Source organism: Teleopsis dalmanni, chromosome 1, assembly GCF_002237135.1.
Source record: "Teleopsis dalmanni isolate 2A chromosome 1, ASM223713v2, whole genome shotgun sequence".
Taxonomy (NCBI): Eukaryota; Metazoa; Arthropoda; class Insecta; order Diptera; family Diopsidae; genus Teleopsis; species Teleopsis dalmanni.
The window spans coordinates 225601685-225612893 of NC_051846.1; the positions used below are offsets into that span (position 1 = coordinate 225601685).

Here is an 11209-nt window from a genome sequence, read left to right on the forward strand (position 1 = left end):
AACAAAGTGTGTTCGTTTGTAAACTAGTGCCTTCGGAAAATATTACCTATCTTTTGGCCAAACCGAATTTCAAACCAACAATTGTGGAACAAAACAAATACAAACGATATCAATATAAATATCCGCAGGAGAAAGTTTGGCTGGATTGGTCACATCTTACGAAAGCCAACAAGTGAAGTCTATTTTCAAGCTCTTACGTATAACCCGCAAAGCAGTAGAAGAAGAGGAAGGCCTCAAATTACTTGGCGCAAATCAACAATAAACGAAATCAACAGCCAATCAACATACCTTGGCAGATCATACACCAATATTGTTGAGCAATATTGTTGATGTTTTATAAGTGAAGTGAAGCTATAAGTGAAGTGAAGTGAATTACAGTTTTGAGGTAAATGAAACTAATTTTTATTTAATATACATATATATTTTATATTTATAATAACCTATATTGTACACTTTCATGTAGACTGTCCGTTAGTCGGGAAATGTTGCAAATATTGAAGCCATCTTTAGTAAAAGTATAATTCTGTCCCATATCTGCGGTGGTGTCAAAGAAAAAACATCTTTACGGGAGTATTCATTTTTGCTGGATACTATTTTTGCTACTTGCAGAATTTTTTTCAATACAGCTGGTTTTTATAAATAACAATTCTTTTCAATTCTTTAATAAGAGATCTGCGGAAAGCGTTAAGTTATTTACTTTTTTATTTAGCCATAACAACCCGTTACCGAGTTTCGGCCTGACGCAGCATGTCTCCCCAGGCGCCTCTGCTGCGCAAAAAAAGAGAAGAAATAAAAAAGAGTGAAAAAATTAAATGGTAAGAGCGCACAATTTTCAATCGAATGAGTTCGTTATGTAGACATGATCTTCGAGACATGTACGCAAAATGTCTTCGAAGACTTTGACTAATTTGTTCAAAAATGTCTTCGAAGACCGTCATACATTTGTATCTATCGATCTTCATGTATATATCCATGTCTTGAAGACGTCTCGCATCGTCGGATCGATCCATTTTCTACTGGGACGATGTGGAGTTTGACCATATTTGGTTCCTGCCAATATATTATGAATAATTTTGGTATGAATGTTAACCGTAGATAGAATGCCGAAAACCAGTTTTTTTTAATAACAATAAAGTGGATGAAGTGAAATACCTCGGATATACATTAAAAAGTGGTACTACTGCTGACGCCAGAAATTCGTTTCGTGACAAGTTCGTATTCTAAAACGAAAGTGAAGCTTTTAATACTTTTGTTGAAACCGTTTTATTATATAGCTCAGAAAAGTGGTTTATAATGGACTTAATTGCATATAAAAAACAAATTTTAATCAACGGTTTTTTGTGATAGATACTAAGAATATTGGTGTATACAATAAGTCCCAATGAATGCCTATTGTCAGTAATGAATGCATACAGTAAACAAATAAGTAAACAAACATCTGACTGAATCGCACTTTCCACAAGCCTCTAAATAGAATTTTGCATGCGATTTTGGAATAGAATCCTCCAGAAAGAGAGAAGAAGGTTAATCGATAATTACTTGGGGAAGGGTGATCACAAAGAAATATATAAATATTATCAAAACCTGTGTCAAGAAAGAAAACAAAAAAAAATAAAAAATTCTGTCCGGTTAGGATTTTCTAATAAATTAACTAAAAGCAAATTATATAATATTATTTAACCAAATTTATACAAATTCATTTTTCAAAAAATATGTAAAATTTATTCTACAGTCTATATCCTTTAATTAGTTGCTATGTTTTATATTTTAAAAATATAAATAACTTTGATATATAAAACATTTATATTTAAAGTGTGCTATATATAGCTGGTATTCGTTAGAATCCACAATACTACGTATCTACATATACCCATATTTTATATTAATATGTTTATAATGACAGAGGCCATACAATGTTCTCTATCCAATCGATGTAAGCTGATATTCTTGTATTTACGCTGGGTGGTTTGCCAGCACAGCCTTGTCCAAATGATGTTATACCAACAATAAAGTCATGTATAATGTCTTCACCAATTTTCATGATTACTGGACCACCAGAGTCACCCTAACATAATGGCATTAATTTAGCCAATATTTTATTATATTTAAATTTCTCACAACTTATAAAATACCTGACAAGTGTCTCGTAGTTCTTCTGGATCTCCAGCACAAATCTGTGTATTGATAATGCCATATTGAAGTTGATCGTTATCATGAATATAATGTGTTCTACAAAGATTATTGTGAACTATATTCAAATTGGCCTTTAGCAGCTGTTGAGAAGCTTCTCCGCCTATATAAGTTAATATCAAATATTTTTATTGAATTTATATACACTATAATTAATAGTTAATAATTAATCTCACCGAATTTTGTGTGTCCATAACCAATTGCTGTAACATTTTTATTTGGTAGATCATATTTACTCCATAAGCAAACTACCTCATTACTTAAAATATATATTTGTTAAAAAATGTATTAATTATAAGTCTTGTGTTCATGTATATATTAAACTTACTTTGATTCTTGTTCCAGCTCTATTAATGCAATATCATTATAAGATGATATATAGTCGTATGAAGGATGCACTATAATTCTTTTAATTTTTATGTCCGAATTCTTGGAGTCAGTAAGATTGATTCCTCCAATGCGAGCGTATTTTGGTGTTACACTAGAATTATAACAAAATAATAATTGCAGTATCTTTAATTATTTACATTAATTATATTGTGTATATATTTTCCTATACCATAATTATATTATAGATTATTTCACTTATTTTTATTAATTATTTTTATTTTTAGCTCATTTAGATCAGACTTAAGTTACTTGATAAGTTGATTTATTAAATAGGTTAAAACACAAAAAGGGATTTAATGATCATTTATTATATATTACATTCAATTATTCAAAAAAAGTTTAAATCATTAATTATAATTTGTTCTAATGTGCATATATATTAACTTTGAATAGTTTCGAGTTCACATTTTAATATTAATATATTTGTTATTTATTTAATATTTTCAATAGTAATTTATTTAATATAATTACAATAGTAAATTTTATTAAAAGTTTAAAAATTAATAATTGAATTTAATGATAAAACTTAAATAATTTAATTTTTTTTAAAGAGAACTTTTTGCGTAGTGTGAAAACCCACAAACCTTTATTCACAAGAGTTTTTTTTACACAATATATATGGTATATACTCAATATCTTATAGTATATACGAGTACATATGTATATATAAATGTATACGCAATTAAAACGATAATTTTTCATTATCGCTCTAATTATTAAAACTGGTTTTATGACTTACCCGCCCAAATCTGTGCAATGTGCTGCTGTTAGAACGAATTTCTTTGATATAAGAGCACCACCACAACGGTAGATTATTGAACTATCTAAGTTGGATGTCCAACCCAATGCAACCTGAAATGCACTAGTACATCAGTGTTTTTTAAGTGTATATAATTCAATCTATTCTTTATATTGTATATTAATTTACCATATAAGGAAATTCATTTAGTTCTGTTGGATCACCATGTACCACAGTCGTTCGAACTATATTATCTCCTTCAGGAATAAGTTTATGCAACTGTGGCGCTGGCGTAATATTAAGCTCTGGCATACATGCTGTAAAGCATATAAAATTATATTTATTTAATTAAATATTTTTTTTTTTAATTCTTTTTTAATTAAAACCATAATTTAATAATTTAATTGTGATAGCTTACCCAACTCACTGCGGCGTCTGGCTATTGCCGGTGATAAATAGCAGCCCTCTTCACCGAAAGCTAATTCACAGCAAACGATTTGCTCGAACTTATTGAAGTAGCAAGTCTTAGGACGTATATTTTCATTTTTCCAACGACTCAGTGCTGAGGGACAGTCACGCAGATTTTTACATTTTCCCTTGATCTGTTGTTTTTCATCCATATAGCAATCATCAAAAAATTCTTTGTTTGGATAAATAATGCGGCCGTTTTGTGAGTTGTCATAATAAGTTGCAGCTATAGGTATTTTTCAGTAAGTTTCACAATCTTAAAGATATTTCATTTAAGTAAATATACAGAACTTACAATTTCTGCAAATAAGAATATAGAAAATAAAAATCTTCCACAACAATTCCCACATTCTTTTCGATAAGTCGTCCAATTAGCCTGAAGTATCTTTAAGCTCGTACTGATTGCTACTGTCAAGCCATGAATTTATAAAATCAACAATATCTCACAAAATTTTCACTTTGTATGCTCAATGCTCTTAAATATTTATTTATGTTAAGTTTTTATATTTACAAGTTGAGATGAGGGAACTTGATTTCAAACGGCTTTCATTGCCAAGTTTAAGATTGTTTTGAGGCATTGTCAGGTAGTGTTGCCAACGGTTTTAGAAATCACTTAGGTAAACCAATTCAATGCAAATATGCTCTGAGTTTCAGTTACTTTTAAATTGTATTTTAAATATTAATATAGTTTGATTTTTTTTAAATCTGTTTGAATATAATAAATACTGTTCAGAAACGTGGATCTACGTAAATGTTATGGGATCGCGAAGTAGATTTTTTTTAAATTTATATTTATTAAGATATTTGGTATATTGTTATGGGTTAGTAATAAAATTAAAATTTAAAAAAGTTCTTTAACATATCAATATATCAGTACTCCTCTTGATATTGATACTCCTCTTGTAACGACTAAATTGGCAATTAAATATTAATATTTTGAATGGACAACTAAAACCTAGATAGATAAAGGTAGATTTTTGTCAAATCGCAAAACTCTTTTGTTTCGACAAAATCCATATTAGTTGGCTAATTTAAATAAAGCGAAACCAACTAGGAATTACGATTTCTGTCGGTAATGTGGCTCTGCTGATGAGGAATCTGTTATCAATCATATATGTCAATGCCAATCATTGTCTGGGAGAAAATGCCATATATTTGGGAGACTGTTCATACCCACCGAACAGAATTGTCGTTGTTTAAAATTAGGGACATAGCCGCGTTCATAGATTTGTTAGGTTTAATTGACTTGAGTCTTCTCAAAAGGACAACTATCTTTCCTATCTTTGATAATATAGGTGGTATCACAGCAGGCAATTGTTTGCGCTTAAGTAAGCTTTAGATATACAAATTTGCTACTCCAACCAAATTCAACCTACTAAACTAAATCAAAAAAAACTATATTACAAGCGACTTAGTTATTCCAATTCACTCACTATATTTCTATGCTAAATGATCTGTCAATGGAGACTGTTAAATTGATTTCCTGAGATAATTAAGTGTGAGTGCAACTCTCTCTATGATTTTTTTAAATTATATTTTGTGCGCACTTTAGGGAAGTCATTGTCCATGCGCTACCTCCCTACCTCTACGCCTATTTATTTCATATAATTTCTAGTCATCACCAACTGGCGCCGGAAACTATATTGTATATTTTTTATATGATTGTATTATATATTAGTATAAATGTATGTAATTTTCATTTGAATTTATCAAAAAATAGCTAAGCAACTAATTATTTTATAGCTAAAATAAGTTACTCGGTAATGCACTAGTATAATTATGAGATTTTATTATATATTCGTTCTTGAGAACAAAATTCTGTTATTTTTTTGTTATTTAGTATTAAATTTAGATATTTCAAGGATATAATCAAATAAAAATCATTTAATTTACTTTATTTAAAATATCTTTAAAAAATATATAACAAGGCTTGTTGAATAAAATATCTGCTAATTTGGGATTAATTGACAAGACTTAAATGAGATTTTTTGGAAAGAGAGATATATTTTTAAGAGAAAAATATATTTCCCATAAATTTATTCTTAGCACATTGTTGACACATTTATTTACAAATTATGTTAATTAAAGTTTAAACTTAAAAAAAAATTAATTTTATGTGTGATTTTTTATTTTATAGCTGGGGGAATTACTTTCAGAACATGTAATCATCATAATATATGTCACTTATTTAAATTGCAAACATTCTTCACTGATTTATTTTCAATCTAGATATCATTTTTAACTTTTGCAAATGCTTAATTGCTTTCCATACATTATAAGTACTTTTATATACACATATATTACAAATTATTTACTAATTACAAAATGTTTTTTAACTATACTGTATAGCATGTATATTTATAAAAATAACCATTATGATTTTTTAAATAAACATAATCTATTAATCCACTTTATCTGCCTAGATTCACAAAAAATTCATTCCTTAAGATATACTCGTTACCTTAAAAACGACGCGAGAAAAGCATCGCCGATTCATATTAATAAATATAGATCGAAAGTAATATGCTAATGAAATATATACATATACTCTATATGTGTTATATATATAATTATATATATTATATATATTATATATATAAATTATATATATAATTTATATGGTATCTAAAGTTCTCTTCATTATATAAAAAACACCTCTTCATTTTATACATATAATATGAGGTTCAAATATGTTAAAATATTATTAATACAGTCTTTATTTTGTTGTAGACAACACTGTATCTTCTATCCAATCAATGTAAGCTGATATCCTTGTATATACACTAGGTGGTTGACCAGCACATCCCTGCCCAAAGGATGTAATTCCAACAATATAATCATGATTATTATATTTCATGATTATTGGTCCACCAGAATCACCCTATAAGACAAATAAAATATACTGTTACCTACTAAAACTACTTTCAGAATAAACATACCTGGCAAGTATCTCTTAAATGTTCAGGATCTCCAGCACAAATTTGAGTATTCAGAATTTCTTGTTGTTCATATTCGGAATCTGATGTATAATATCTTCTGCAAATGTTATTACTGACTATGTTTAAATTAGCTTTTAAAAGTTGATCGGAACCTTTCCCACCTAAATTAATTTTGTATAGGAAAAAAATAATAAATTAAAATAAAATAATATTAGAAATTATATAAATAATTTTAATTTAAAACTAACCAAACATTGTGTGACCATATCCAATGGCAATGACGTTAATATTAGGTACTTCATATTTAGTCCATAAACAAACTATATTTTTACTAAAAAAGGAATGATTTTTGAACTTACATGTGTATGCTAAAATTATGTTATTGTGTATATCTATTATTATTACAATATATAAGCTGAAGTCATAAACATAAATATAGGTAATAATGTCATCCACTTATATATATGGAAATTAATTAATTGTACATATTATTTTTATACATTATAATGAGTGATTTATATAAATATAAAGAAATTATTTAAATAATAACTAACTTACTTTGATTCCTCTTCAAGTTCTATAAGTGCAATATCATTATGATATACTATATATTTATATGCGGGGTGTACAATAATTCTTTTTATATTAATATTCGAACCAGAGATATCGGTTAGATTCATTCCTCCAATTCGAACGTATTTTGGATATGAGCTGAAAAAGGTATTATGTTATAAATAGGTATGTTTGAAAACTTTTTAGTTTCATTGCCAATAATTTAAGTTTACCCGGCAAAATCTGTACAATGTGCAGCTGTTAAAACGAATCTCTTCGTTATTAGAGCTCCTCCACATCGATAAATTATTGAACTATCAAAGTTCGATGACCAGCCCAAAGCAGCCTAAAACAAAAATATCAAACTTATTATTCTTCAAAAATGGGGTTTTGATATAAACTAATATACCATGTATGGAAATTCATTCAATTCGGTGGGTTTACCATGTACTACTGATATTAAATCATCTATATTTAGTTGATGAGAGCTTGTTTGCAATGGCGGTATTGAAGAGAAATTAAGTTCTAACACACATTCTGAAAATATATAATATATTGATATATAATAACTATATGAACTATATGTTTCTTGAAAACTTTTCAGCTGATCAAATTTAATTAAACAAGTTATTATGAATATAATCTTTTGTTAATGAAATCGAGTATATTGTCTTCGCTACAACGAATTTATTAAAATTATATTTAATAATTAAATTTTAGTTATTACTTTTAAACATTACTTTATAATGAAAACAAAACTCACCCAGTTCACTAGGACGTCTCTTTGTTTCTATTGGTATATAAAAGTTGAGCCCGCCGGAACCTATTTCGCAGCAGACAATCTGTTCATACTTGTTGAAGTAACAAGTTTTAGGTGGTTGTCTTTTATCATATAGTGCTGAAGGACAATCAGTCAGATTTTTGCATTTGCCTTTGATATGTTGTTCTTCATCCAAATAGCAATCATCATAAGAATCATTCTTTGGATAAATTATACCAGTTTGAGATTTAGGAATAAAAGCCGGAGAAGCCGCTATTTTTAGTTTCAGGTCAACAATTATAAAGTATAAAAATTTCGATTTAAATAAGTATATATAACTTAAGATACGTACACGTTAGAATGTATAAAAATAAAACCATCCATAAAATCTTCCACATAATTTTTGTTTTTAAATTTTTCAAAGAATATGAAGTATCTTGAATCTCGTTTCTGCAACAACTGTCAAGTAATGAAGCTAGATGATTTTGATTTTAATGTATGTTGAATTTTTGTATATCAAGTTTATATGAACAAACTGGATTTTAAATGGAACTTCTTATCAAGTTGAGATTGACTAATGCAACATAAAAAAGAGTTGTAGTGTTGCCAACTGTTTACAAAACCAAGTAAATAAAAATGTACAATAAAAAAGTCAGTTATTTTTAAATTGTTTCAAAAGAAAATATAACCTTTTGGGTCTTATGATTATAACTCCACATCATGATAAAGAAACAGACACATTGTGAGTATAAGAGTATAAGAAATATAAAGGTTTGCATTGTCACCGCATTCAACCTATTATGGTATATAAAAGTAAAGTAACTGGATAGTATATCAGTTCAATTATAACACATTGTAAAGGTATTATATAATATATTGGTAAGAAATTGTTTCCCACCCAAACTTTTCTATACGTTAACTATGAGATTATAATCGGTGACATACAATTTTGATCCTATTATTACTTGTTATAATATATCTGAAGAATTTCTGTAAAAGGAAAAATTTCCTTTTATGGATAAAACGTGATTAAAAACACATTTTTATTGAATAGAAGCTTATAGGATAAAAGAAATATTCTTTATAATTTTAGTTTTACCATATTGTCAACATATTTATTTTTTAAACCTCAGTTAAATTCGATTCATAATAATTAAATTTTGCAAGCGATAAATTTTTATAATTAAAGTAACTTTATATTTTTTTAATTATTGCCTAATAGGCCACACAATATTTTCTATCCAATCAATATAGGCTGATATTCTTGTGTATACACTAGGTGGTTGACCAGCACATCCCTGTCCAAACGATGTGATTCCAACAATGTAATCTTGTGTGTTATATTTTATTATTATTGGTCCACCAGAATCACCCTAAAAAGATAATTAAAGTTATTCACTAGAATGTTGTTTCCAATAGTTATTAATTATATATTTAACATACCTGGCAAGTATCTCTTAAATGTTCAGGATCTCCAGCACAAATTTGTGTACCTAGAATACCTTGTTGCACATATTCAGAATCCGGTGTATAATGCGTTCCACAAATTTTGTTACTGACTATATTCAAATCAGCCTTTAAAAGTTGATCAGAACCTTCTCCTCCTAAAGAAACACTTAGCAACATAATTATCTTCTTAAATTAAAGACCTACCGAATTTAGTGTGCCCATATCCAATCGCAATAACGTTAATATTGGGTACTTCAGGTTTACTCCATAAACAAACAATACTTTTGCTAAATAAAATTGATGTTCAATATTTATAAATATTATATTTAAAATGAATGATATGTGTATGATATTTTAGTATGATATATTTATTTATAAAGTATATAAATATACAATATAAATATGTATCTCATGCTTGTAAGTACTATGTACGTCATTTGTTAGATATAAAATGTTTATTTCGTGTGCATTATTTATATGTGTAGAATAATGATAGATATAGTTTTAACTTGAACATACTTCGATTCTTCTTGCAATTCTATTAGCGCAATATCATTATAAGACGATACGTAATCGAAAGTGGGATGGACTATAATTTTTTTTATTTTTATGTCGGAACCGTTGGTGTCAGTTAAGTTACTTCCTCCAACTCGAACAAATGTAGGAGAAGCACTGAAAATATTTTTAAATAAAATATAACTAGTATTTTGCAAAAATGATGTAGTAAGATCCGTAGCTAGAAATTTACTTTAGAAGGTTTTCAAATAATTTCATTATTTTTAGGGCCATTCAAGCCCTAATCGTCTTAGCTACGTTCGTATGTATATTTTTAATTAAAAAAATGTGATTGTTAAAATTATTTTAAAAAAATTAAATTATTAATTATTAAAAAAAATGCAATTTATGTATTTTATTATAAATTATTTATGACTCACCCTTCAAAATCAGTGCAATGTGCTGCTGTTAAGACGAATCTCTTTGTTATCAAAGCTCCTCCACATCGATAGATAATTGGGCTTTCAGTTATCGATGACCAACCCAAAGCAACCTAAAAAACAAATATTTTTGACTAAATCTGCTGTGAGCAATTTCATACTTGTACAAATAAAGATTTATACCATATAACGAAATTCACCAGGTTCGGTAGGATCACCATATATCAAATATCTTATGTCTTGCGGATTGTCTTCAGCAGATTTTGTACATTCTATAAATATATACTCAATAAAATTATGTTTATTGATATCCTTATAATTAAATAAGAAAAAAGAATAATTAATTTATTAAGATATTTATGATCCATTGATAGAGAGCTTACATTTATGATCCATTGATAGAGAGCTTACATGCCTACTTGGTTAACATGCAACATGCAACAATAATTTCTTTAAAATCTCTTGACTATTTAATCTAATAATTCAATTAAACCTTAATTTAAAATGGGAAATTACTACAGTTTCATTTCGTTTTGTCTAACTTCATTCTGTTCTAGTAGCATTATATATAGTTCCATTCAATAACTATATGCAAGAAGTTACCGATTGCCATAAGTTAAACAATTAAATTTAAGTTTAAATGTAAATATAATTCTGCTAGAAGTACTGTTAAATATTAAATTAAATTGAAAAATAATGAACACATTGACAACAGTGATTAGTAGATAATTTGATCTTAATAGAAACATGGTTAAGTTGCCATTTAATATTTAAATAATAAGCGATG

General features: G+C 27.6%; 3 protein-coding genes across 3 annotated transcripts; all 3 read right to left on the reverse strand.

Annotated features, from left to right (window-relative positions):
- Positions 1 to 1828: 1828 nt before the first annotated feature.
- LOC119667869 (serine protease snake-like) lies at positions 1829 to 4228 on the reverse strand. Its single transcript, XM_038077205.1, has 8 exons — positions 4083 to 4228; positions 3738 to 4013; positions 3509 to 3636; positions 3320 to 3432; positions 2519 to 2671; positions 2367 to 2449; positions 2133 to 2293; positions 1829 to 2065 (listed from the first exon to the last, which is right to left on the reverse strand). Exons 1-8 carry the CDS (start codon positions 4135 to 4137, stop codon positions 1892 to 1894), a joined length of 1143 nt encoding a protein of 380 aa, XP_037933133.1. The 5' UTR covers positions 4138 to 4228; the 3' UTR covers positions 1829 to 1891.
- A 2262-nt stretch (positions 4229 to 6490) lies between these two features.
- LOC119667870 (serine protease snake-like) lies at positions 6491 to 8311 on the reverse strand (the record flags this gene model as incomplete). Its single annotated transcript, XM_038077206.1, is given in 7 exon segments — positions 6491 to 6668; positions 6727 to 6887; positions 6975 to 7057; positions 7285 to 7437; positions 7512 to 7624; positions 7688 to 7815; positions 8042 to 8311. Coding segments are annotated over 7 exon segments (1073 nt in total), but the record flags the coding sequence as incomplete, so codon positions are not given.
- Positions 8312 to 9246: 935 nt separating this feature from the next.
- Positions 9247 to 11035, reverse strand: LOC119667542 (serine protease snake-like). The gene is made up of 7 exons (XM_038076844.1): positions 11026 to 11035; positions 10606 to 10694; positions 10423 to 10535; positions 10007 to 10159; positions 9692 to 9774; positions 9482 to 9642; positions 9247 to 9411 (listed from the first exon to the last, which is right to left on the reverse strand). Exons 1-7 carry the CDS (start codon positions 11033 to 11035, stop codon positions 9247 to 9249), a joined length of 774 nt encoding a protein of 257 aa, XP_037932772.1.
- Positions 11036 to 11209: the final 174 nt, after the last annotated feature.

Coding starts and splice junctions, on each gene's coding strand:
- LOC119667869 (XM_038077205.1), bottom strand. CDS start 4,137: ATGTGGGAATTGTTGTGGAAGATTTTTATTTTCTATATTCTTATTTGC. Junction 2,450..2,518: donor GAGCTGGAACAAGAATCAAA/GTAAGTTTAATA, acceptor ATATATTTTAAG/TAATGAGGTAGTTTGCTTAT. Junction 2,066..2,132: donor AACTACGAGACACTTGTCAG/GTATTTTATAAG, acceptor CCATTATGTTAG/GGTGACTCTGGTGGTCCAGT.
- LOC119667542 (XM_038076844.1), bottom strand. Junction 10,160..10,422: donor CATTGCACTGATTTTGAAGG/GTGAGTCATAAA, acceptor AAATATTTTCAG/TGCTTCTCCTACATTTGTTC. Junction 9,412..9,481: donor ATTTAAGAGATACTTGCCAG/GTATGTTAAATA, acceptor TTATCTTTTTAG/GGTGATTCTGGTGGACCAAT.